General features: G+C 53.9%; 1 protein-coding gene across 1 annotated transcript; it reads right to left on the bottom strand.

Annotated features, from left to right (window-relative positions):
- Window positions 1-18,833: 18,833 nt before the first annotated feature.
- B3GNT7 (UDP-GlcNAc:betaGal beta-1,3-N-acetylglucosaminyltransferase 7) lies at window positions 18,834-23,518 on the bottom strand. Its single transcript, XM_047773748.1, has 2 exons — window positions 23,303-23,518; window positions 18,834-21,213 (listed from the first exon to the last, which is right to left on the bottom strand). The coding sequence occupies exons 1-2, from the start codon at window positions 23,311-23,313 to the stop codon at window positions 20,019-20,021; spliced, it is 1,206 nt and encodes a 401-aa protein (XP_047629704.1). The 5' UTR covers window positions 23,314-23,518; the 3' UTR covers window positions 18,834-20,018.
- Between the last annotated feature and the right edge of the window lie 1,156 nt (window positions 23,519-24,674).

Here is a 24,674-nt window from a genome sequence, read left to right as displayed (position 1 = left end):
CAATGGACATTTAGGTTGTTTCCATGTTTTGGCTATCGTAAATAGTGCTGCAATAAACATTGGAGTACATGTGTCTTTGTGAGTCGTGGTTTTCTCTGGGTAGATGCCCAGGAGTGGGATGGCTGGATCAAATGGTAGTTCTATGTTTAGTTTTCTGAGGAATCTCCATGCTGCTTTCCACAGTGGTTGCACCAATTTACAATCCCACCAACAGCGTAACAGGGTTCCTTTTTCTCCACACCCTCTCCAGCACTTATTGTTTGTAGACTTTTGGATGATGGCCATTCTGGCTGGTGTAAGGTGGTACCTCAGGGAGGTTTTTGATTTGCATCTCTCTAATGATGAGTGATGCTGAACATCTTTTCATGTGTTTTTTGGCCATCCGTATGTCTTCTTTGGAGAATTGTCTGTTTAGATCTTCTGCCCATTTTTTGATAAGGTTGTTCGTTTTTTGGGTATTGAGCAGTAGGAGGTGTTTATAAATTTTGGAGATTAATCCCTTGTCAGTCACTTCATTTGCAAAGATTTTCTCCCATTCTGTGGGTTGTCTTTTGCGTTTTGTTTAGGGTTTCCTTTGCTGTGGAGAAGCTTTTAAGTTTAATTAAGTCCCATTTGTTTATTTTTGTTTTTACTGTTATTACTCTAAGAGGTGGATCTGAGATGATGTTGCTGTGTTTATGTCAGAGAGTGTTTAGCCTATGTTTTCCTCTAGGAGTTTGATAGTGTCTGGTCTTATATCTAGGTCTTTAATCCATTTGGAGTTTATTTTTGCATATGGTGTTAGGGAGTGTTCTAATTTCATTCTTTTCCATGTGGCTGTCCAGTTTTCCCAGCACCGCTTATCGAACAAGCTGTCCTTTCTCCATTGTATATTCTTGCCTCCTTTTGTCATAGATGAGTTGGCTGTAGGTGCATGGGTTTAATTCTGGGCTTTCTATGCAGGAGGCTGCATCTTCATACTCTTTTCCAACATTGCAACTATGCATGTCCCATAACATGTGGCTCAAAAATTATCAGAAGGAACATTTATTTATTTATTTTTGCTTTTGGGGGCTGCACCCACGACGTATGGAGGTTCCCAGGCTGGGGGTCCAATCGGAGCTACAGCTGCTGGCCTGCGCCACAGCCACAGCAATGCTGGATCCAAGCTGCATCTGCAACCTACACCCCAGCTCACGGCAACGCTGGATCCTTAACCCACTGAGGGAGGCCAGGGATCGAACCCACAACCTCATGGTTCCTAGTCGGATTCGTTAACCACTGCGCCACAACGGGAACTCATTTTTTTTTTAAACTATTGTAATGCACTTATTATATTAGGAGGGTTTTCATGCCAATGAACAGTTACATTCCCACATGGCAGAGGGAAAGTTCCAGATACTTCCCCAGTTCCAACAAATTAGATAGGAGAGATAGGAAAAGAAAAGGGACAAAACACACTTGAGTTTGATAATTTGCTAGAATGACTCAGAGAACTCTCTGAAAACTATTTTGCTCACAGCCACATTTATTACAGGGAAGGATACAAATTAGAACCAGTCAGGAGTTCCCGTTGTGGCTTAGCATTAAGGAACCTGACTAGTATCCGTGAGGACGTGGGTTCGAACCCTGGCCTTGCTCAGTGGGTTAAGGATCCAATGTTGCCATGAGCTGTGGTGTAGGTCACCGACGCGGCTCAGATCTGGCGTGGCTGTGGCTGTGGTGTAGACCGGTGGCTAGAGCTCCGATTCTACTCCATAGAGTGGAGGGCAGGAGCGTCCAGATGGGGAGCTCTGCCCATCCTTCTCCTTGTAGAGCCGTGAGTGGTAACACCCCTCCTGGGCGTCGTATGTGACAAGATGCACAATAGACTGTCAACCTAGAAATTTCCCTGAGCACACGTGTCCAGCATTTGTACTGGGATTTCATTCTGGAGGCCTGAATCCAGGCCCACGTGGTTGAATGCAGTCTCCAGCCGCACCCCCCCCCATCCCCACCCCCGCCGCCCCAGCTCCCGCCCCGGGGACGGGGGGAGGGGGGGGAGCTGACATCACACCGGAAGTCAATCTGTTAGGATAAATTGTTTGGTGTGGTCCAGGGGCCCACCGTGAATCACAAATAATCTCCTGTTACTTGGGAGACTCCAGGGGCTTGGAAGTTACCTCCCAGGAGCCAGGACAAGGGGACCAAGGCCAGATCTTTCTCAGGGGGAGGCCAGATTCCTTAGTACACAGCTCCTGACCTCAGCCTGTGCCCCGCAGGCTGGGCACACACCCGAATTCTAACTGCACATTCCCCTTTATAAGTGATACGACATGTCTCCTCCAGGGTGTGAACTGGCCAGGGGGGAAACGCTGAAGCAGGTGACTGGACTCAGGGGCCTGTCCACAGATGGGAAGTGACGTACCTGGCCTCCCATCAACCACCAAGCACTTTCCCAGATGATCCCACCAGTTCAAACTCCAGCACAGGTGGTCACTTCCACACTCTCCTGCCCTTTGCCTCCCCCTACTGGGCACTTAGAGGAAGTGGCTGTCCTGAGCCACCTCCTGCCCAGCCTGAATCCTGCTCCCTGTTGACCGGGCCTGTGCTGCCTCAGAATGAGGAGGACAGCCCAGAGGACAGGGCATGGTTCAGGGTTTCCCAACCCTCCTGATTGTAGACTGACGGGGGTGGACACCGATTCGGTGAATTGAGAGTGAATGGGGAAGGGGAACAAGAGACATCAAGTAGATGACGCTCTCAGAGATGGGGGCTCTGAGGGTCAGAGGACAGACGGCCGTAGTTGGAGAGGATCATGGGATCGAAGGAAGGTTTTGTATTTGTTGGTTTGTTTGTTTTGGCTGCACTGCAGTGGCTTCAAGTGGGATCTGTGTTCTCAGATCAGAGCTGCAGCAGTGAAAGTGCCCAATCCTAACCACTAGACCACCAGGGAACTCCCTGTTTCTCTTTCTTTCCTTCCCTATTTCTTTTGTCTTTTTAGGGCCGCACCTGCAGCATATGGGAGTTCCCAGGCTAGGGGTCGAATTGAACCTGCAGCTGCTGGCCTACACCACAGCCACAGCAATATGGGATCCAAGCTGCATCTGTGCCCTACCCCACAGCTCACGGCAATGCTGGATCCTTAACCCACTGAGGGAGGCCAGGGATCAAACCCGCGTCCTCATGGGTAGTAGTTGGGTTTGTTCCTGAGCCACAAAGGGAACTCTGAGTCAGAGGTTTGCAAAGAATGGAGAAGGTCTCAAATAGGCCAGGGTGTAGGAGACACGGAAATAAACGCAAATGCACAGGAGAACTCAGTACGTGATGAACACAGCACGTGAGACTCTGCTGGAGGAAAGAGGAATGGGTTGGGGCAACCTGATGAGAGAAAACATTGTACCTCATGCCTTATATTAAAATGAGTTTCAAGGAGTTCCCACCATGGTTCAGTGGTAACAAATCCAACTACCATCCATGAGGACGTGGGTTTGATACTTGGTCTCGCTCAGTGGATTAAGGATCCGGTGTTGCTGTAAGCTGTGCTGTAGGTCCCAGGTGCGGCTCGATCCCAGTTGCTGTGGCCGTGGTGGAGGCCGGCAGCTACAGCTCCTATCCGACCCCTAGCCTGGGGACTTCCATGTGCCACAGGTGCAGGACCCAAAAATAAAATAAAAAGAGTTTCAGGTAGCTCGAAAGTATTGATGTGAAAAGTAAAATATTAAAGTACTAGAAGAAAATATGGGAAATTTGTTTTATAACCTCAAAGTTGAAAAGGACTTTTTTTGGTCTTTTGTCTTTTTTAGGGCCGCACCCGTGGCATATGGAGGTTCCCAGGCTAGGGGTCCAATCAGATCTGTCACTGCAGGCCTAAGCCAGAGCCACAGCAACGCCAGATCCGAGCCACGTCTGCGACCTACACCACAGCACATGGCAACGCCGGATCCTCCACTCACTGAGCGAGGCCGGGGATGGAACTTGCAACTTCATGGTTCCCAGTCGGATTTGCTTCTGCTGCACCATGACAGGAACCCCAAAAAGGACTTTCTAAGAATGTCATAGAACCTGAAAGCCACAAAAGAAAAGATGGGCCATTTTAAAATAATTTAATAAAATGAAAATATGACTGCATTATAGAAAAATTATGAATAAAGTGGCAAGATAAATGGCACATGTTTGCATGGCATAGTAGATAAATATCTTTGATAAAGACCTACAAATCAATAAGAACAAGAAACATAAGCTAATAGAAAAACGGACAAAATTTTCAAACACAATTTCCTCAGATGAGGAAATGGGAATGGCTCATAAATTCATGACCAGCTGTCAACCTCCCTCAGAGTAACAGAAAAGCAAATTAAAACAATGCTATGGAGTTCCCATAGTGGCTCAGTGGTTAGCGAATCCGACTAGGAACCATGAGGTTTCAGGTTCAATCCCTGGCCTCGCTCAGTGGGTTAAGGATCCGGCATTGCTGTGAACTGTGGTGTAGGTCGCAGATGCGACTCGGGTCCTGCATTGCTGTGGCTCTGGCGTAGGCCGGTGGCTATAGCTCTGACTCAACCCCTAGCCTGAGAACCTCCATGTGCCACAGATGCGGCCCTAGAAAAGGCAAAAAGACAAACAAACAAAAAAACAATGCTATGCTCATTTTCCTACCATTAGATGGGCAAAGATCCCCAAGTTTGTGAACTGTTGCAGGTATGTGGGGCCAGGCCTCCCTGCGCGATGCTGTTCACCGTGGCATTTGGCAAATTTCTGCGAAGAGAGCAAATTGGTCGTAGCTCTTATGGGCTGCGTTCTGCCCCCGCACCATATTCATATGTTCAAATCCTGGAGTTCCCATGGTGGCTCAGCAGACTAAGAACCTGACGAGTATCCATGAGGATGCAGGTTCCATCCCTGGCCTCGATCAGTGGGTTAAGGATCTGCTGTTGCCGAAAGCTGTGGCATAGGTCAAAGATACGGTTTGGAACCCCCTGTTGCTGTGGCTGTGGTGTAGGCCAGCAGCTGCAGCTCTGATTTGACCCTTAGCCTGGGAACCTCCATATGCCGCGGATGCAGCTCTTAAAAAAAGAAAAAAAACCAAAAAAGTCCTAACTGCTAGTACCTGAGAATGTGGCTGTGTGTGGAGACAGGGTCTGGAGAGATGTAATTAGCTTTAAATGAGGTCCTTGGGGGGGGGCTCCACTACAAGATGACTAGTGGTCCTTATAAAAAGAGGAAATTTGGACACAGACACATACGAGGGAGGACCATGAGGACACAGGGAGAAGACGGCCCCCTGTGAACCAAAGGAGAGAAGCCTCAGAAGAAGTCCTGCTGATTTCTTGATCTCAGACCTTGCTCTCAGACCTCTGGCCTCCAGACGGTGAGGAAAAAGCTTTCTGTGGCCCTTTGTTAGGGCAGCATTTGCTTATGTTTATTTATTTATTTATTATTATTATTATTTTTGTCTTCTTTTGTTGTTGTTGTTGTTGTTGTTGCTATTTCTTGGGCCGCTCCCGAGGCATATGGAGGTCCCCAGGCTAGGGGTTGAATCGGAGCTAGTCGGATTCGTTAACCACTGCGCCACGACAGGAACTCCTGCTTATGTTTAAATTGACCATAGTGGCTCAGTGCTAAGGAACCTGACTAGCATCCATGGGAATGCAGGTTCAATCCCTGGCCTCACTCCGTGGGTTAGGGATCCAGTGTTGCCGTGAGCTGTGGTGGAGGTTGCAGACGCGGCTCGGATCCCGAGTTGCTGTGGCTGTGGTGTAGGCCGGCAGTTGCAGCTCCGATTTGACTCCTAACCTGGGAATCTCCATATGCCGTGGGTACGGCCCTTAAAAAAAAAAAAAAAAAGATAAATTGACCTAGAAAGTTCACCTACAGGAATTTATGCTATAGATAGAGTGGCCCATGGGTTCATGAGCACGCACAAGTGTATGAAAGCAGTGCTATTTGATCAATACTGGTTTAATCAGTCAAGGTTTAATTAGGAAAGCAGAAGCCACTCTAGGTATTTCAAATAGAGGGGATTCATATCGGGATTTGGACACTGGAAGCGTTGGAGGGGCTGGGAGAGGAAAGGACAGGAAAACATGGAGAAGGTGCCACCAGTGAATCCCAGGTACCAACAGGACCAAAGTGGGGGATCCCCAAGAGGACCCCTGGAGCTGCTGGGAGGTGTCACCAAAGATCTCGGCTGCCTCTAGAACTGAAAAGGGGGTTTTGCAAGGGGGACCCCCGAAGCCAAGGAGAGACCCTGGCAGTGGTTTTCACTGCTCACCCATAGCTGCTCCTGGAGAACAGTGGCTTCTACTTCAGCCTCCCAAACCTGGTGAGGGCGCCTCTCCTGGGTGGGAATTAGCCTAGATCAGACCAGAAAGGGATTAATTCAGGGGAGCTGTACGAGGGGATGGAGATGATGTGACATTAAATGATTGATCTAGGGGCTGATGTCACTGTAGAGTGGAACACCAAGCAGTTTTATTCATGTTTTTTTTGTCTTTTTTTTTTCTATTTCTTTGGGCCGCTCCCTCAGCATATGGAGGTTCCCAGGCTAGGGGTCTCATGGGAGCTGTAGCCCCCCGCCTACACCAGAGCCAGAGCAACGCAGGATCCGAGCCATGTCTGCAACCTACACCACAGCTCACAGCAACAACAGATCCTTAACCCACTGAGCAAGGGCAGGGACCGAACCCGCAACCTCATGGTTCCTAGTCGGATTCGCTAACCACTGCGCCACAACGGGAACTCCTATTCATGTATTTTTTAGTTGTTATGTATGTATGTATGTATGTATGTATGTATGTATGTATGTATGTATGTATGTATGTTTTTTTAAGGCTGCACGTGTGGCATCCAGAAGTTCCCAGGCTAGAGGTTGAATCAGTGCTACCACTGCCGGCCTACACCACAGCCACAGCAACACCAGATCTGAGCTGCATTTGAGACTTACGCTTGCAGCGATGCCAGTTCCTTAACCCACTGAGCGAGGCCAGGGATTGCACTTGCATCCTCACGGATATTCGTCGGGTTCTTTTTTTTTTCTTCTGTCTTTTTGCCTTTTCTAGGGCCACTTCCTGTGGCATATGGAGGTTCCCTGGCTAGGGGTCCAATCAGAGCCATAGCCACCGGCCTACGCCAGAGCCACAGCAACGCGGGATCTGAGCCACATCTGCGACTTACACCACAGCTCATGGCAACGTTGGATCCTCAACCCACCGAGCGAGGCCAGGGATTGAACCTGCAACCTCATGATTCCTAGTCAGATTCGTTAACCACTGCACCACGACGGGAACTCCACTAGTCGGGTTCTTAACCCACTGAGCCACAACGGGAACTCCAGAAACACCAGGCGGTTTTACGTGGAAAGTGGCAAGTGTATTCAGGCAGAAGTGGAATAGTTTCTCAGATGCTCTTTTAGGTGAAAAAGCAAAACGTGGTGACCCAAATGTGCTTCAATTTGTGTAAAAGACGTAAAGAAGGTGATGGCGCCATATGTGGTTGCATAAATTATCTCGAAAAGCCTCCCTAAGCCGGGTGGCAGCGGCGGCCTCAGCGGGTGGGAATGTGTGCGGAGGAGGCAGGGCAGGGAGAGGAACTGCCTTCTCCTTTGTGATTTTGTGCGAGGTGCATATACGTGTTCAAAAGGAAGTAAAATAGTTAAAAAGCAAATGACCAAAAAGAGAAACAAAACTTCCTAACAGGATAGAGGGGAACCTGAAAGCCCCCAGCCAGCCCCTCTGCAGTTACATGGCTTTTCCTGCCCAAGGACTGTCCCCGCACCAGTGGCCAGAGCGGAGGCCCAGGGAATGTGAGGAAGCCAGGACAGGGCTCAGGGACAAGCCCAGATCAGGGACAGAGCAGGCCCTGGCCCCCTGGATGCCAGCGATCGTCAGCATGGTCCCCAAATGGGGCACAGGGCCAAGAAACCAGCACTTGTGGCAACTCCAGGCGCTTTGAAGAGAGTAGTGGCTCCAGGTCAGCGCTGGGGGGCGCTGCAGGCCGCAGGTTTCCTACAGCCCCGGGGCTGCGGCGCGCCCTCTGCTGGCCGAGGCGCACGGTGATCCGAACGTGTGGCGGCTGGTCTCTGGGACAGGAGCGCCTGACCAGTTGCAGGAGTATCTGAGGCCCAGGTCCTGCCCTCCTCCCAGGACCTCCGTCTGGGCTTTATGAGCTCACGCTCTTTGCCTGCTCCTTCTTCTTCTTTTTTTTTCATTTATAAAAACACTCTTTGAAATGATTTTCTTGTCTTGGCTTTAGACATACCTTGTTCTTGGGGTTTTTTTTTTTTTGGCTTTTTAGAGCCGCGCCCACAGCATATGGAGGTTCCCAGGCTAGGGGTGTAATCCGAGCTACAGCTGCTGGGCTACGCCACAGCCACAGCCACAGCCACGCCAGATCTGAGCCACATCTGTGACTTACACTACAGCTCATGGCAATGGCAGATCCTTAACTCGCTGAGCGAGGCCAGGGATCGAACCTGCAACCTCATGGTTCCTTGTCAGATTTGTTTCTGCTGTGCCACAACGGGAGCTCCTCATTCTGAGTTTTTTTTTCTTTTAAATTGGCTTATCCTTTTCAACTAGCTGTCCAATTATTTTATTATTTCACTTTTTTTTTAATGTCTTTTTAGGTCTGCACCCACAGCATATGGAAGTTCCAGGCTAGGGGTTGAATCGGAGCTACAGCTGCCAGCCTACACCACAGCCACAGCCACTCCAGATCCGAGCCACATCTGTGAGCTACACCACAGCTCATGGCAATGCTGGATCCTTAACCCACTGAGCAAGGCCAGGGATTGAACCAGCATCCTCATGGATACTAGTCGGATTCTTAACCTACTGAGCCACAGTGGGAACTCCCTATTATTTCACTTTTACTTTTCCCTTTTTCCTCGAGTCTTATTCTTGTATATCCCTTAATATTTTCAGACTTTGGGTATTTTAGCTGATGTATTATGTATCCTTTCAGTTTCTGAGTGTCTGGCTTCCTGGGTTGAATTGCTCACCTGGGCCAAGGATCATGGGGTGGCAGGGCTGGAGGACTCGGGGTCTCCAACCTGATACCAGGAGGAAGGGCCTGACCTCGGAGGTCTGGGGATGGGGGCCACAGGCAGTTGCGCCCCCCACCCAATTCTTGACCTCTCTTACCTCCAACTCCTCAGATTTTTCTGCCCCTCCCCAGGGAACCCTGACTCCACATCACCTCCTTGTCCTGTGCCCACTGGCTTTCAAAGCACAAAAGGTTGAAATATGAATATGTTTCTATCGAGTGTCTTTCTTTGTGACTTCCTCCGCTGCTTTATGCAGAGAACAATGGCATATTCATGGACAGGTCCCACTGTTTCTGTGATGTCATTATTTTTTTTGCTTTTTGCCCTTTAATTCTCTGGATTTTATTTCGTGGTGGGTTCATCTTTGTTACCTTCCAAATAATCACATGTCCTAGAGCTGTTTATTAAAAGAACAATCTCTTGCTCACAAAAATTCCTGTTTTGTTGTATATGACACTCTTGATTCTCCCAGGGTCAAGTTCTGAACTATTAAGTATCCTTACTCTGACCATGTATTGTTATACCAAACAATATTAACTTGACCGCTATGATAGTTAATTTGTAATGGGTTTTTCAAGTGGTAAAACCAGTTTCTTTCCTTTTCAAATGTTCTTTCTTTCTTTTTTATTTTTAGGGCTGTACCTGCGGCATATGGAACTTCCCAGGCTAGGGGTGGATGGCAGCTACAGCAATGCCAAATCCTGACCACATCTGCGACCTACACCACAGCTCATGGCAATGCCGGATCCTCAAACGACTGATGGAGGCCAGGGATCAAACCCACATCCTCATGGATATTAGTCGGGTTTGTTACTGCTAACCACAGTGGGAACTCCCTCAAATATTCTTTTTTTTTTTTCTTTTTTTGTCTTTTTAGGGCTGCACCTACAGCAGATGGAGGTTCTCAGGCTAGGGTCGAATCGGAGCTATACCTGCCAGCCTACCCCACAGCCACAGCAACGCCAGATCTGAGCCATGCCTGTGACCTACACCACAGCTCACGGCAACGCCAGATCCTTAACCCACTGAGCAAGGCCAGGGATCGAACCTGCAACCTCATGGTTCCTAGTTGGATTTGTTTCTGCTGCGCCACGAGGGACCTCCTCAAATGTTCTTGATTGATTATTCTTTCAGATGGCTTTTAAAAGCTTTGTCATATGCACACACACACACACGCACACAAAGTAAAAAAGAATTTTAGATAGAATTGTATTAAAACTTAAACATTAATTTTCAGACTTTCATTCCGAAACATGTTGCTTAAATGTTCTGTACTGCGAAGAAAATGTGTTTCTGTTTCTTCATATACTTATGATGAAGATATTCCTAGTTTTTGTGGTGATGTCCCAATATACTTTCAATAATCAGAGGTGTTCCCATCACAGTCCAGCAGAAACGGATCTGACTAGCATCCGTGAGGACGCAGGTTCTATTCCTGGCCTCGCTCAGTGAGTTAAGGATCTGGCGTTGCCATGAGCTGTGGTGTAGGTCACAGACGCGGCTCGGATCTGGCATTGCTGTAGCTGTGGCGTAGGCCAGTGGCTACAGCTCCTATTTAACCCCTAGCCCATGGGAACCTCCGTATGCCTCGGGTATAGGCCCGAAAAAGACAAATGAGTGAATAAATAAAGAGTGGATTTTTTTTTTTTGTCTTTTGCCTTTTCTAGGGCCGCTCCCGTGGCATATGGAGTTTCCCAGGCTAGGGGTCTAATCAGAGCTATAGCTGCCGGCCTACACCACAGCCACAGCAACGCGGGATCCAAGCCATGTCTGCGACCTACACCACAGCTCACGGCAACACCGGATCCTTAACCCACTGAACAAGGCCAGGGATCAAACCTGCAACCTCATGGTTCCTAGTCAGATTCGTTAACCACTGAGCCACGACTGGAACTCCATAAATGATGGAAATTTTAAGAGCCAAGTCAAACTAGCCATCCCGTACCATTTACAATAGCATCAAACATTTTAAAAGGTTTAATATTAATTTGACAAAAGATTTGCAAGACATGTACACTGAAAAAAAAAATTGCTGAGAGAACGTAAATGGATATACACACAAACACACAGGCACATATGTATGTATTCATACAGCCTTCATAGATGGATCACATGACTCAACCTGACCTCAGTTCTCCTCAGTATTGATCCACACATGCAGTGTTGTCGCAATCAAAACCAGCAGGCTTTGCTGTAGACACTGGCAAACTGATTTGATGCATATATGGAAATGCAAAAGACTTGGAAACACCAAGGCAACTTTGAAAAAAAAAAAAAAAACGAAGTTCAAGGACTTGCATTACCTGATGTTATAAAACTATAGAAATCAAGATGCTGTGTAATGGTATGGAGTTCCCATCGTGGCGCCGTGGTTAACGAATCCGACTAGGAACCATGAGGTTGCAGTTCGATCCCTGGCCTGGCTCAGTGGGTTAAGGATCCGGCGTTGCCATGAGCTGTAGTGTAGGTTGCAGACGTGGCTCAGATCTGGCATTGCTGTGGCTCTGGTGTAGGCCGGTGGCTACAGCTCTGGTTAGACCCCTAGCCTGGGAACCTCTATATGCCACAAGAGTGGCCCTAGAAATAAGGCAAAAAGACAAAAAGACAAAAACAAAAAACAAAACTATTCTAGTTTGATTAAGTAGTATGTCAAAGACTTTCTGGGAGTTCCCTTGTGGCACAGAGGGTTAAGAATCTGGCATTGTCACTGCAGTGGCTCAGGTAGCTGCTGTGGCATGGGTTCCATCCCTGGCCCAGGAACTTCCACATGCTTCGGGTGTGCCTCCCTCCCCTCTCAAAAAAAAAAAAAAAAAAAAAGACTCTTCCTACTTTTGCGTTTTGGCAACATCTAATATTCTTATCTTTTTGTTGTTGTTGTTTGTTTAGGGCGACACCTGTGGCATGTGGAGGTTCCCAGGCTAGGGGTCTAATCAGAGCTGCAGCTGCCAGCCTACACCACAGCCACAGCAACGCCAGATCCGAGCCGAATCTATGACATACACCACAGCTCAGGCAATGCCGCATCCTTAACCCCCGAGCGAGGCCAGGAATGGAACCTGCATCCTCATGGATCCTAGTCGGGTTTGTTACCCCTGAGTCACAACGGGAACTCCCTCCTATCATTTTTTGCTTCTTTGTTTTTAAAAATTATCTCTGGAGTTTCCATTGGCTCAGCAGGTTAAGGACCTGATGTCTCGGTGAGGATGTGGGCTCAATCCCTGGCCTTGCTCAGTAGGTTAAGGATCCAGCATTGCTGCAAGCTGCAGCATAGGTCACAGAGGTGACTCATATCCGGTGTGGCTGTGGCTGTGGCACAGGCCTACAGCTGCAGCTCCGATTGGACCCCCGGCCCGAGAACTTCCATATGCTGCAGGTGCAGCTGTAAAAAGGCAAAGAGTCATCTCTACTTACTACAGCACATTCTATAGGCCAGAGGGTGAGCACAGCGTGGCTGGATCCTCTGCTCAAACTGCAATCGATTGAGGGATTGTCTGGCTACATTCCAGTTATTGGCAGAATTCAGTTCCTGGCAGGCATAGGCCTGGAGGTCCCACTTCCGGCTGGCTGCCAACCAGGGCCGGCTCTCTGCCTCTAGAAGCTGCCTTCACTCTTTGGCACCTGGCCCCCCTCCATCTTCAAGTCAGCTATTGTATGTGGAATCCTTATCCTGCTTTGAGTCTCTTGCTGGCAGGAGAAAGCTCTCTGCTTCCAGGGGATCTAATCATGGGATTAGATCCAGATAATCTCCTATTTTAAGGTCAACTGTGGCATATCATGCATCATAATTATAGGAACGATGCCTCATCAGGTGCAAAGGTTTCAGGGAGCAGCTGGGACATCTTTGGGGGCTGCAGAATGGATATGTCTTTATTATACAAAATACATTTTATCAGTAACTCTCTCTTTTTTAAGGGCTAAAGAACATCGCTTTGGAGCTCCCATTGCAGCTTAGCGATAAGAAACCCAACTAGCATCTATGAGGACATGGGTTTGATCCCTCACCTCGCTCAGTGGGTTAAGGATCGGGCATTGCTGTGAGCTGCGGCGTAGACTGGCAGCTGCAGCTCCCTAGCGTGGGAAATTTCACCTTGGGTGTGGCCCTAAAAAGACACCCCCGCCCCCGCAAAAAAGCACATAGGTTCGAATTACATAAAGCAAATCTAGCAAGAAATATTTGACTAGTTCTGGCTGGAAGTGCTAGGCTACCTGATTGGAATCTGGCCTTTCAACTAGCAGCTGGTTTTAGCTAACGGCAGGCAGCAATGATGGATGGTCAGCTGTTTGTAGACCTGCCTCAAAATTTTCCAGGCCATTCGCACAGGTTCAGTGTGGCGGTCGACATGCAGCTTTCGCAACCTGGCTGCCTCAGTGCAGATCTCAAGCCATCCCTCACAGCCAGGTGGCTCTGGCTGCTCTGGTCTCCATCCTGGATGAGCAGCTGCAGGGGACCAACGTTGAAGGTGGCTGCCCTTGGCCTTTCACTCATGTGAGCCACCAAATCACTTGTAAAGTTTCCACCAGCTTGAACTGAATTTTATTTGCAATCAAACTTATCCTAAGCAATGTTGGCTGTACATTAGCTTTTATAGAGAATGGGTTATTGTATTATTTGTTTCCAGAGCTTAGATAGTAAACAATTGCAAGGATAGCAAATGTTTGCAGCCATCTAAGGCTTGCCTTCTGTCCTCAGAAGACCTCCGAGGTGCTGGCCAAGGTGATACTGTCAAGAGGCTGCACTCTGCTCCTTGGTGGGGAGAAAAAGAATCATTCCTCCTTCTCCTCGCAGATGCCCCTGAGGTGGCCCCCAGGGGCTCACAACCACCTCACTCCCTCCAAGGCCACCACGTGTGTCCGAATACCGGCCCAAGCCTATCTCCTAAACTTTACCCCCTCAACTAAGTGATGAAGGCTCCTGGTCCAAAGCCTCTTTATCCAGATAAGCCCGAAGAAAAGGATAAAACCCCTGGAATCCCACTACGAGGAAACAGTGCCCATCAAACAGTTTGGTGTGGAGATCTCCAGCCTTTCTGAGGCACGCGTGCCCTGGGGTACCGCGGAGACCTCGGGGTCCAAGTATTCCCAGTTACAGATTGCACATAAGCGCTCTAATCGGCCCTCCCCGCATTGTCACGATGTCCAGCGTGGCCGGCGGGGGGCGCTCCCCGCCCTCTCCTGGGATTGCCCGGGCTCCACGGACGCCTCGGGCCCCGCCCCGCGTCCTGGATCTCCGCCGCCGCCGGGGCCCCACCTCGCCCCCCACCCGCCGCTGCGGAGCCGGAGCAGGGGGTCTGCGGGCCACCCTGCGCCCCCCGCCCCCGCCTACGGCCCCGGCGCTGGTCAGCAGGTAGGTCTCGCTGGGAGGTGCCGCGCTCCCCACCTCCCTCCCAGGCCCCCGGGATCAGGTGGATTCCACCACCACCCACCCCCTTCTTCCCCCACCTGAGACGGCAAAGCTCGATCGTCCCCACTAAAGCCTGGGTGGTTCGGCGGTGGCTTCTTGTCCGGATCCCGGGCTGGGCCGACCGCTCCCACCCCCCCCCACGCACGCACCCTCCAGCAACTCCTTCCTGGGAGATTACAAACCCCTGGGGGTCCTGTCCAGCCTGGGGCGGAGGCAGGAATTCCGGGCATTCCTGTTAGATTCGACATCAGAGAAAAACAAAGTGCGAGGAGATTCCTGACCGGTCACCTGCTGCCCTGCTGGGTCCCCTGGGCAGCCGTTTAAAACACCTAGATTAGAGCCCACCCCCGAGGGGTCGGATATTACCGGCGTGGGTTGGAGGCCTGGACGCAAGTGGTTTTTTTTCCCCGCAAAGCTCCCCCTACCCCAGGGCTTTTCCGATGAGCAGCAGGGCTGAAACCCTTCGAAACGGATTAGGGCCTGGGAAGTGTCAAATGTATTCCAAGGTGCAAGTTTTGTATCAGAAATAATATGCAAGATTGCATTTTACTCCCTAATGCGTCTGTGTTCGTTTTACTGTAAAAGCAATAGTAAAAGACAGTATTCAGAAAAAGAAACTCCTAACTCCTACAGATATAAAAATGAACACAGGGTCAAGATGCGATAATCACAGGCAACTTGACGAAAAGCACACATTTGCATGGGGCGAAGGCAAAACTGGTTTTTCCACAGGGGGGAGATAAGCGGATGGACGCTCTTTGGCACTGGACAAGGGCTTCCTGCGATTAAAAACAATTATAATGTCTTTCTTTTACCTTTTTTTTTAATATGGAAGTACAGCTGATTTACAAAGGTGGGTTAATTTCAGGAAATGACAGCCACGGGATTCAGTGATACATCTGTATCTGTTCGTTTTCAGATTCTTTTCCATTATGTTATTACAAGTGATTACAACCCCTAGTGCTATACAGCAGGTCCTTGTTATTTGATGTATTATGGTGTGTAGATATTAACCCCAAACTCCCAGTTTACCTCACCTCTCCTTCCTGTGATTTTAAAAAAAGCGCAATAGCTCAAAGACCATGAACTGGGCTAGAAGCAGCCGGCTGGGGGGGTCGTGCCTTAACCAATGCATAGTGTTCGCTGAAACAGAAATGTTTTTTTCAATGTTTTAAGAAACTCTCTGGAAATTGGTTTTTCTTACAGTGCTCGTAACCCTGCTGGGCTCCCCCAAACCCCCAAATACTCCTCCATTTCCAGTCATTCAGGGAACAAGCACATTTTTCTGCTCTTTGGGCTTTTGGGCCAAAACCCACGAAGTTACTGGAAAAAGGGAGGCGTTGAAGCTTTTGGGAGACTGCAGGGTGAGGGGGTAGGAGCAGAGACCTGAGTTCAAGTCGTGCCCTGTCACACAAGAGCTGTGGGACCCTTGATCTGGGAGCCTCCACTGCTTCACTTGGCTGTGGTGTGTAACACTGTTCCAGAAGCTTCCTTCCCCCTCTCCTTCTCAGCTTAGGTGGATGGAGTAATTCACCTCAGAACAGGCTTTCTTTGTTGAGGATAGGGTTCGTTGAGTGGTCTTTAGTTATGTAAATGTGGCCGAGTGGGCACCCATTGCTAGACAGGACCTTCTGTGGCCCGACAAAGCTACCTGTGGCGCGGCCCCTCGGAATGCAGAGCTGGTGGCAGGCGAGGGGAACCCTCTGTGGTTCCGGCTCAGGGCCTTTGGGGAGGAAAGGCCTTGAGACCCATCTTACCCCCTCCACCTGTTCCCCGGGATCTGACTGGCGCTGGACTAAAGTAGTTCCTGGGGACAACCTGAGTGAGTTTGTGGGGTCCCCCCCGAAGCCAGGATCACGGACTGGCACTCTCAGGACCCAGCACCCCTAGCTTGCATCTCCGGCTCTCTGGGGAAGGAGGGCCGGGCTTGTGAAGGTGATTAAAGGAATCATTGTGCCTGCAGCCTGTGCCAGGAAGATGGCACCTAAGAATCCTCTGGACTGTAGGGGATCGGGGGGGTGGGGTGGGGTGGGGGGAACGGGACGTGATCACCGTGTCACTGGAGTGGGGGGGAGAGGCAATAGCTGAGCAGGTGGCTCAGGCTTTCCAGGGAACACACTTTGGACCAGGGAAGCCCCTGAGGTTCCAGACAGTTTAGGAGTGAGCGGGCTCCGAAAGGAAGAGGTAGGATTTTGTAGGGAGGAAAGATAATTTTCCCTCTACCCTTGGAAGCTCTTGGCTGAGACCACCCCCTCCCCCGGCCCCCGATAATAAAATACAGATTAATAAGAGAAAAACACACAAAAGTTTCATAACGCACATACCTCCCGTATGTATGGAAGATACCCAGGAAAATGCCGAGATGGCCCAAAGCTACCACTTTAAATACCATCTTCGGCTAAAGTCTAAAGAAAGATGTGGATTTCCTGCCGTGGCGCAGCGAAAATGAATCCGACTAGGAACCATGAGGTTGTGGGTTCAATGCTTGGCCTCGCTCAGTGGGTTAAGGATCTGGCATTGCTGTGAGCTGTGGTGTAGGTCACAGACGCGGCTCGGATCTGGTGTTACTGTGACAGTGGTGTAGGCTGGCGGCTCTAGCGCCCATGAGACCCCTAGCCTGGGAACCTCCATATTGCCCTTAAAAAAAAGAAAAAAAAGACAAAAACAAAAAACAAAATAAAGAAAGATGTTGTTGAGGGAACATCTGACACCCCACCCGGCCCTCCCATTTCCAGCACTGTCCCCGTCAGGCAGCCGGCTGCTCTGTGTGTGTGTCCCTGGCCTGGACTGTCCCTCTGTCCTTTCCACCACAGGCACTGCTCACGCCTCCTTTAAGACGCAGGTGCACTGTCCGGCCCAGGGCTGGAGCCTGCTCCCCACTCTGTGCTGGGGGTTCTGTAACATGCGCGCTCAGATTGGCTCGCTGCTTTTCCTCCCTCCCCTCTGCTGTGCTAAGGCTGGTGCCCCGCCCCTTTCCCAGCCCTCTCTGCCAGCCCAGCCGGGGCCCCTGAGGTCTGAAACGGGGTCACAAGCAAAGGCCCCCATGGGGCAGAGGCTGAGGGAGCTCTCATGCTGCTTCCACTGAGAGCTGCCTGCCCATGGGGCCCCGGCTGCACAGAGTGAGCTCAGAAGAAGGGGCCTGTATCCAGGGCACCTGCTCCTTGTCCTGCTGCTCTCAGGATCAAGTCTGAACAGCCCTCTGCAACACAGAAAACCTGAGATCCCCAGCAGCCTTCCCCTCTCACACTCCTGCTCTACCACGGACCTGTCCCTTGCCCATGGAGGAACTCCTGTCTGTTTCTGTCTGCATCCACCTTCCGCCCCTATCCAGCATCCTTCTGGGCAGCTGAGCACAGGTTCTATCTCTGGCCCTTCCTTGGGCCCTGGGTCCAGTGGCCCCTCCACCTCTGTCTTCTGGGTGCCCATCCTTTGTTCTTGCCCTGCTGGACTGAACTTTGGGCAGGCAGAGGCCCCACTGCCGCCGCCCCCCCCCCCGTTCCCCCCCCCCCCCGCCCCCGCTTCAGCCCCTGGCTTCAGAGGGTGAGGGATGAAAAACAGGGCTGGCGACCTGTGCAGTCACAGGCCCCCTCTCAGAAGGGCCCTGTGCGTAGTTGAACTCTCTGCTGTGATCATCTTGACATTCTTTTTATTTTGCTTTTTAGGGCGGCACCTGCAGCATATGGAAGTTTCCAGGCCCGGGGTCGAATCAGAGCTGCAGCTGCCAGCCTGTGCCACAGCCACAGCAACGCAGGATCCAAGCTCCATTGGTGAACTACACTGCAGCTGCCAGCAACACTGGATCCGTAATGCACTGAGCGAGGCCAGGGATCGAACCCACATCCTCATGGATACTAGTTGGGTTTGTAAGCCGCGGAGCCACAATGGGAACTCCCATCTTAACATTCTAAAGATGCATCATAGGAGGATCCAGCCATTCTGTCACTCACCTGGAGAGACCTAGCATGGACATTAATAAGTAAGTGACTCTCTCAGGACATCTGACCCACTGGGAGAGGTCGGCTTGCCCACTTCAGCCCCAGTGCCCCTTCTCTTGGGGGTGGCTGTCCTCCCCATGCAGTTTGGGTCAAGGTTCCCAACACCGGCCCCCAGAGAGCTGCCGTTGCAGTGTCCGCCTTATCCATGCTCCAGGCTGACTGAAAGAGCATCGGGAAGCCCACCAACCCCTGCACACCCCCTGCCCCCCCCACCCTAGTCACTGGAACACTAGCCTCAGGGGCAGCTCTGGCCTGGCCCTCGTGGCCTTGCCTTCCATCCTGGCACTCACCTCCCTCTAAAGCCCTTCAAAGGGTCCTTGTGTTACCCGCTAGGCAAGAACAAGGAACAAGCTGTATCCTCAGAAATCTCTAGCAACCTTGGCCTCAGACAGGCCCTCTGATGGAAATAGCATTAGGGGCTTTCACACCAGGAAAAAAACCAGTCCCCTTTTATTGAGAAAATAGACTCGATCCCTCAATCTTTTCCCAGGTGACTCAACTGTGATACCAGGTGGCATCCTTCTGCAGCCACCCCCAAGGACCCCTGAACCTGAGCGGGGCAGATGCTGGTCTGCTCAGGGCCTGGAGAAGTGGGCGTGCAGGCCGGGCAGGGTTCTAGAGGAGGGGCTGTGAAGGGCACGGGGGCACCTGGGCAGAGGCGGGACCGGGGCGGGAGGGGGTGGGGGTGGGGGCAAGAGTGGCTGTGGCGGGTGGCATCTGGCTGAAATGAGGGAAGGATGGGGGTAGGGGGAGAAGGGCCACTATCTCCCGAGGCCTGGTACCTTCTCCCTCCAAATTCTTCATAAATAAAACTTCACAGTAATAGAGGAATGTCCACTTCCAGGGTCAAACTGGCTGCTTTCTGGCTGGGGAGCCAGGCCTCAGGGGGTGCAGGAGAGCCCTCGGCTGGGGCTGGCCGGGCAGCACCGTGACTGCCGGGGCCAGAGCGCTGCTCTTGGGCCCCCGCATCAGGGCGGAGGGTGGGGGGCTACAGTCCATCCAGAGCGTCTGAGGATTGCTGAGGTAGTCAGAGCGGCCGGTCGTGCTTCCAGACGGGGCCCATGGAGCATCAGAGGACACGGCTGGTCGGGGGGGAGGCCTGTGAGCCTGCACAGGGTCGAGCTCCTGAAAGGGTGGCTTGGGCCCGTGGGGGGGACCGAGGCGTTTTCACAGGAGGAGAATCTTCTCTGTGAAGACAGGAGGGCAGCCGCAGACCCATCCAGGGCCAGGCCCAGCCCAGGTACCTGAGCACGGGGTTCCTTCAGGGGCCTCCAGGGCCTCCCACCGGGTCAGAGGGAGCCAGGCCGCGGACTCAGGTGAGGGCTGCCAGTGGCCAGGGGCCTCGCTCCCCAGGGGACCTTCTTCAGTCTGGCAGCCCCAAAGGTTCCTGGGCCTCAGCTTCACTCTCTGGAGCGTGTCCACCGGCGGGGGGTGGGGGGGACCCTCCTTCCGGCTCCCGACCCCGCCACCACACCCATGGGCACAGAAGGCCCAACCCTCCACCTCCCCACGGGGGGAACCAAAAGCTACGCGCCCTGGCGTTGCAGCTGCAGCCCCAGGGCTTCCGGGGCCCAAGGGCACACGGCCTTGGCCTAACCTGGCATCCCGCCTCCTGGGGTCAGAGCACCTGGAGCTTGCGGGAGCAGGTGAGATTGCCGTGCACCAGCCGCCACATGGCCAGCAGCTCAGTGGGCAGCAGCTTGTGCACAACGAGCATGGAGCGGAAAAAGCAGGGCTCCTTGTTCATGCGGCTGTTGCGGTTCCTCGAGATGCCGAATGTCTTGAAGCCCTCGTGGGCCGTGGGCCGCACGCCCAGCACCTCCAGGCACATGCCCAGGAAGACGTCGTCGATGGGATAAAGCTCCAGGGTGTCGCAGGCGTGGCGCAGGCGCCGGGCCAGGCCCCCGGCCATCAGGAAGCCCCCTCCGCCTGCGTAGGGCGGGTAGCTGGCCTGGCTGTACAGGATCCCGGGGATGTAATACTTGTTATCCTTCCTGCGGATGGGCCGCGCGTGCTGTAGGACGTCGCCCACAAACAGGTCTTCCTGGGGCCGCCGGTCGGCCAGGAATTCCAGCAGGTTCGTGGGGTTGACAAAGACGTCGTCGTCGCCCTTGAAGATGAAGGGGACGCTGGGGCAGTAGATGTCAAGCCACTTGAGGAAGTGGATCTCTTTGAGGGTCAGGTTGAAGAAGCTGTCGAGAAAGTCCCACTGCAGGATGTCGCCGTAGATGCGGTCCTCGTAGGCCAGCAGCTGCTGGTAGTGGGCCCGCTCCTCCTGCTTGGAGGCTGTGCCCAGCAGGAAGAGGGTGCGCACGGCGCCGAGGCCCCGGCCCGCCGACGCCCGCTCGCGGCCCCAGGTCTGGCGGATGGCCTCGCGGCGGTCATGCTGCGTGATGACGGATTTGACCACCACCAGCAGGTAGACGCCGCGCTCGCACTTCTCCGGATGGTTCAGCAGCATGGGGAAGTACCGGCAGTGACGGTAGAACAGAAACTGCTGGAAGTGTGGCTCCAGGCCCTGGAACCAGGGCTGCTGGGTCAAGTTGATGTTGGCCGAGCAGTTTGTGGTGGTCACGTCCCAGGCCTGGGGCCCCCGTGAAACCATGGGTGTTGGGGTGACCACATCCTTTGGGTTCTTCCAGAAGCTGTCAGGGTTCACCAGGTGTCCGCTCGGTTTCTGGGTCTTCTGGAGCCCGAGGGTGGGTGGCGGGGGCTCCTGCAGAAACTGGCTGGGAGTCAGGCTGCGCTGGAATACTGTCACGGCCACGAGCAGGGCCAGGGCCAGGCACACACTCTTGTAGACGGTTCTCTTCCTGGGGGTGGGGGTGGGAGTGGGGGGAAGAGGAGAGGAGGGCACAGAGGAGAGGGGAAACGATGAGTCCCCTGGTACAGAGCTGCAGTCTCAGCTGGGCAAGCGGACCCTGGACCCAGACTCAAGTCCCGGGGCCCCTGGGAGGTCAGAGGAAGGTCCCGCTTCCTCTCCCACCCTGACCTCCTCCTCCAGGACCAGGGGAGCCACACAGCGCGGAGCTGAAGGACAAGCGCCGTGGAGTCAGGCTGCTGGGATCCAGACCTTGGTCCGGCTACTTACAAGCTAAATTGAGAGGCTCTCCCATAACCTCTCCACGCCATGACCTCTGCTTTCCCGAGATGAGGATAACAATTAGCGGGCTGGCTGCGGTGCCTGGCACGTGGTGGGTGTGGAGTCAGGGGAATGATGCGAGTCCACAAGGATGACCTCTGCTCAGCTCCCCACCCTCCGCAAAGCACCGCGTTTGTTTTGTGCAAACCTGGAGGTGGAGGTGAGCCACTGGGAGGGGCAGAGACAACGCCTGCTCAAAAAAATATGGGGGACACTGGGGAGCAGGCTCTGACTTGGGACCTGAAGAAGCCTGTCCCATGTCCCTCGCCTACATCCATTTGACCCGACAAAAAAGAACAGCCCTCAGAAGTTCCCCTGTCGCACAGAGAGTTAAGGATTCAGCATTGCCACAGCTGTGGCACAGGTCGCAGCTGCAGTGGGAGTTCGATCCCTGGCTGGAGAACTTCCACGTGCCGAGAGCGCGTGGGGGAAATAAAACAAACAAACAAACAAACAAAAACAGCCCTCAGGGCTGACAGAGGCCTGAAAATGGGCTGGGCCTCTCCTCTCAAGTCCCTTGTCCCCTTACCCCCAGTTTGGACCCCACTAGGAGAGGCGAAGTCTCCCAGCTCTGCTGCCTTGGGAGGGGCACAGTTGGAAACCCATTCTCCAGGGACCCTCGTGCCGAGGTAACCCCACCACCCTCCTCTCGGAAGCAGAAATCAGAATTTTTTTTTGTCAGGAGTGCTGCCAAGACTGGGTCCCTGAGTCCTAGACACTGAACTTCTGGACCCCAGGACCCTCTGTCCTCAGCTCACATTCTGGGGGTGGCCAGGCCACTTGCCCTGGTCATTCTTGTGGAGACACGGCAGCTGGGGGCGCCAGGGAAAGGGCAAAAGCCAGAAAAGTGCGGCTTCGCAGGGCCAGGCCAGCAAGGAGGTGGCCCTGAGCGCCAACAGGGCAGATTCCGGGCCATGGGAAGGGCTGCAAGGTGGTAAGACAGGGACCCTGTGAAGGGCCTGGGGGCTGGTCGAAGATGCAGGCACCCAGGGCCAGTGAAGGCTGAGCCCCCTGGAAATGACATTTTCCCCCGGGGTCCCAAGGTTTCCTGTCTACAGAGTTGGAGGGGAGGCATCACCTTAGGTGCTGAGGTGGGGGCGTGACCCCACCCCCTCCGGGTGAGAGGTCTCCTGCCCTGGAGGTTTCTGCTGAAGTCCCCCACACCCTGGCTCCGGTGAAGCGGGACTGGTGCAAGTCCAGCAGGGGTCACCCCAGCGTGGGGCGGGGGGGGAGCACGGGGGGGACGAGGCGTCCCCTCTACCCCAGGCCCTTCCACTTGCATCTCCCCACTCCCTGAGTAGGAAAAAAGCCCCCAAGGGGAGGGGAGGAGAGGGGGAGAGGCAGGCGGAGGCCCGAGCTCCCCAAGAGGAAGGAGAGCCACTCGATGGGTAGAGGCCGGGGGCCGCGCAGGACACAGGAGGCCCTCGGAATGGATGAGACCCAGCTGCCGGCGAGATCGTGCGTCCCCTACTCCCCGGGTTCGAGGGGGATGTGGATGCCGCGGGGCAGGGGGGCCGCCGGGGAGGGCTGAGAGCACCGGTCCCGCGGTCCCCGGTTGCCGACCGGCCGGTCCAGGCGCCGCGCACGGCCGGGCATCTTCGGCCACCGCCGCGCCGGCACATCTGTGCCCGGGAAACTGAGGCCAGCCCCGGGGACACCCAGGGCAGCGTCCCCCCCCGTGGGCCCCCCGGCCTCGGGAGGCGAAGCCCGGGGTCCCCGCGCCCCCAGCCCAGGCTCCCCGGCCCGACGACCCCACTCACCACAGAGACATGGCGGCCCAGGCCGGGGCGGCGGCGGAGCGGGGCGCGCGGGTCGCAGCTCTGGGCGCCGCGGCTCGGGGACGGCGGGCGGGGACCCGGACCGGGACGGGGGCGGGCGGGGGCGGAGGCCCGGCCGCGCCCCCGCCGCAGCTTTCCTCTTCCCCGCGGCCGGAGGAGGGGCCGGGAGGGTAGGCGGCGGCCCAGGTGCCTTAACCCCTTCGGCGCCCCCGGCCCTCCCTCCCCGCGGCCGCGCGCCCAGCCGTCGGCACCGCGCGGAGCGGCGATTGCCCATGTCCCGGAGGTGCCAGCCGGGCCCGGGGAGCGCGCGGAGCCGCCCAGGGTCCCCCAAGGAGGAGTCGGAACTTGGGCGCCCACGAGAATCTCCCCGTCCCCGGGGCCGCGGCTTCCCCCGCCGAGTTCCCCTGGGGTTTCGGCCCCTCGGGATGCGTGGGAACCTGGACCCCACCCACCTCCAAGCTCGCCCAGCGCTCGGGTCCCCGCCGTTTCCCTCTGGCCCCGGGCGGACTTTTTCTGGATGAGGGAGGCAGAGGCGGACGGGGCTTCCTGCCCCCAGCCCATTTCCCTCTGCCCGCTCTCTCTTCCCCCTCCCAGGCCGGCCGCCCTCGGCCAGCTACCCAGGGCTGGGTCTGCGGACGACAGGGACTGGGGCTGGGAGAGGAGCTCCAGGAGAGCTCAGGACGAGGCTGGGCTGCCTGAGGGGGCACCCAGGCCCCGGCTGCAGCTCTGAAGCCCTCTCTGAACCCCCGGGCAGCGGCCCTCTCCTTTTCTGGGCTCTTTCTGCCTCTGAAAAGTCCCTCTTCCCCTCCAAGGGGACCACACATCTGCCGGCCCAAGCTTCCTGGTCATCTATTAACAAGTATTTCACTCTTTTGTCTCCAAGACTTTATTTTATTTGTTTTTAGGGCACCTGCAACATATAGAAGTTCCCAGGCTAGGGGTCAAATTGGATCTGCAGGTGCCTGCCTACGCCACAACCACGAGGGATCCAAGTCACATCCGAGGCCTACACGACAGCTTTTGGCAATGCGATCCTTAACCCACCCAGTGATGCCAGGGATGGAACCTGCACCCTGGTGGGTACTAGGCTGGTCTCGCTGAGCCACAATGGCAACTTCCATCCCTACGCCTTTATTAATCTCTCTGTGTGTGCCATGCCCAGCTACTTCTAGGCAGTGAGGTGCACAAAGACCTATAACTGTTTTCGGCCCAGGTGGGGTGCTGGGTGTTCCATCCGGGTGACTTCCAGAATCCTCTAACAGGGAAAGACCTCTGAGAGGCCTGTGGCTGCACTGATGGCTGTTCTAGCCGTGTTCCGTCACTAAGCTTACACAGGACCTCAAAAATGCCGTAG

Source organism: Phacochoerus africanus, chromosome 3 (assembly GCF_016906955.1).
Source record: "Phacochoerus africanus isolate WHEZ1 chromosome 3, ROS_Pafr_v1, whole genome shotgun sequence".
In the NCBI taxonomy this organism is placed as follows: Eukaryota; Metazoa; Chordata; class Mammalia; order Artiodactyla; family Suidae; genus Phacochoerus; species Phacochoerus africanus.
Note: the sequence above shows the minus strand (reverse complement) of the source record. Positions and strands in the feature narration are given on the sequence as shown.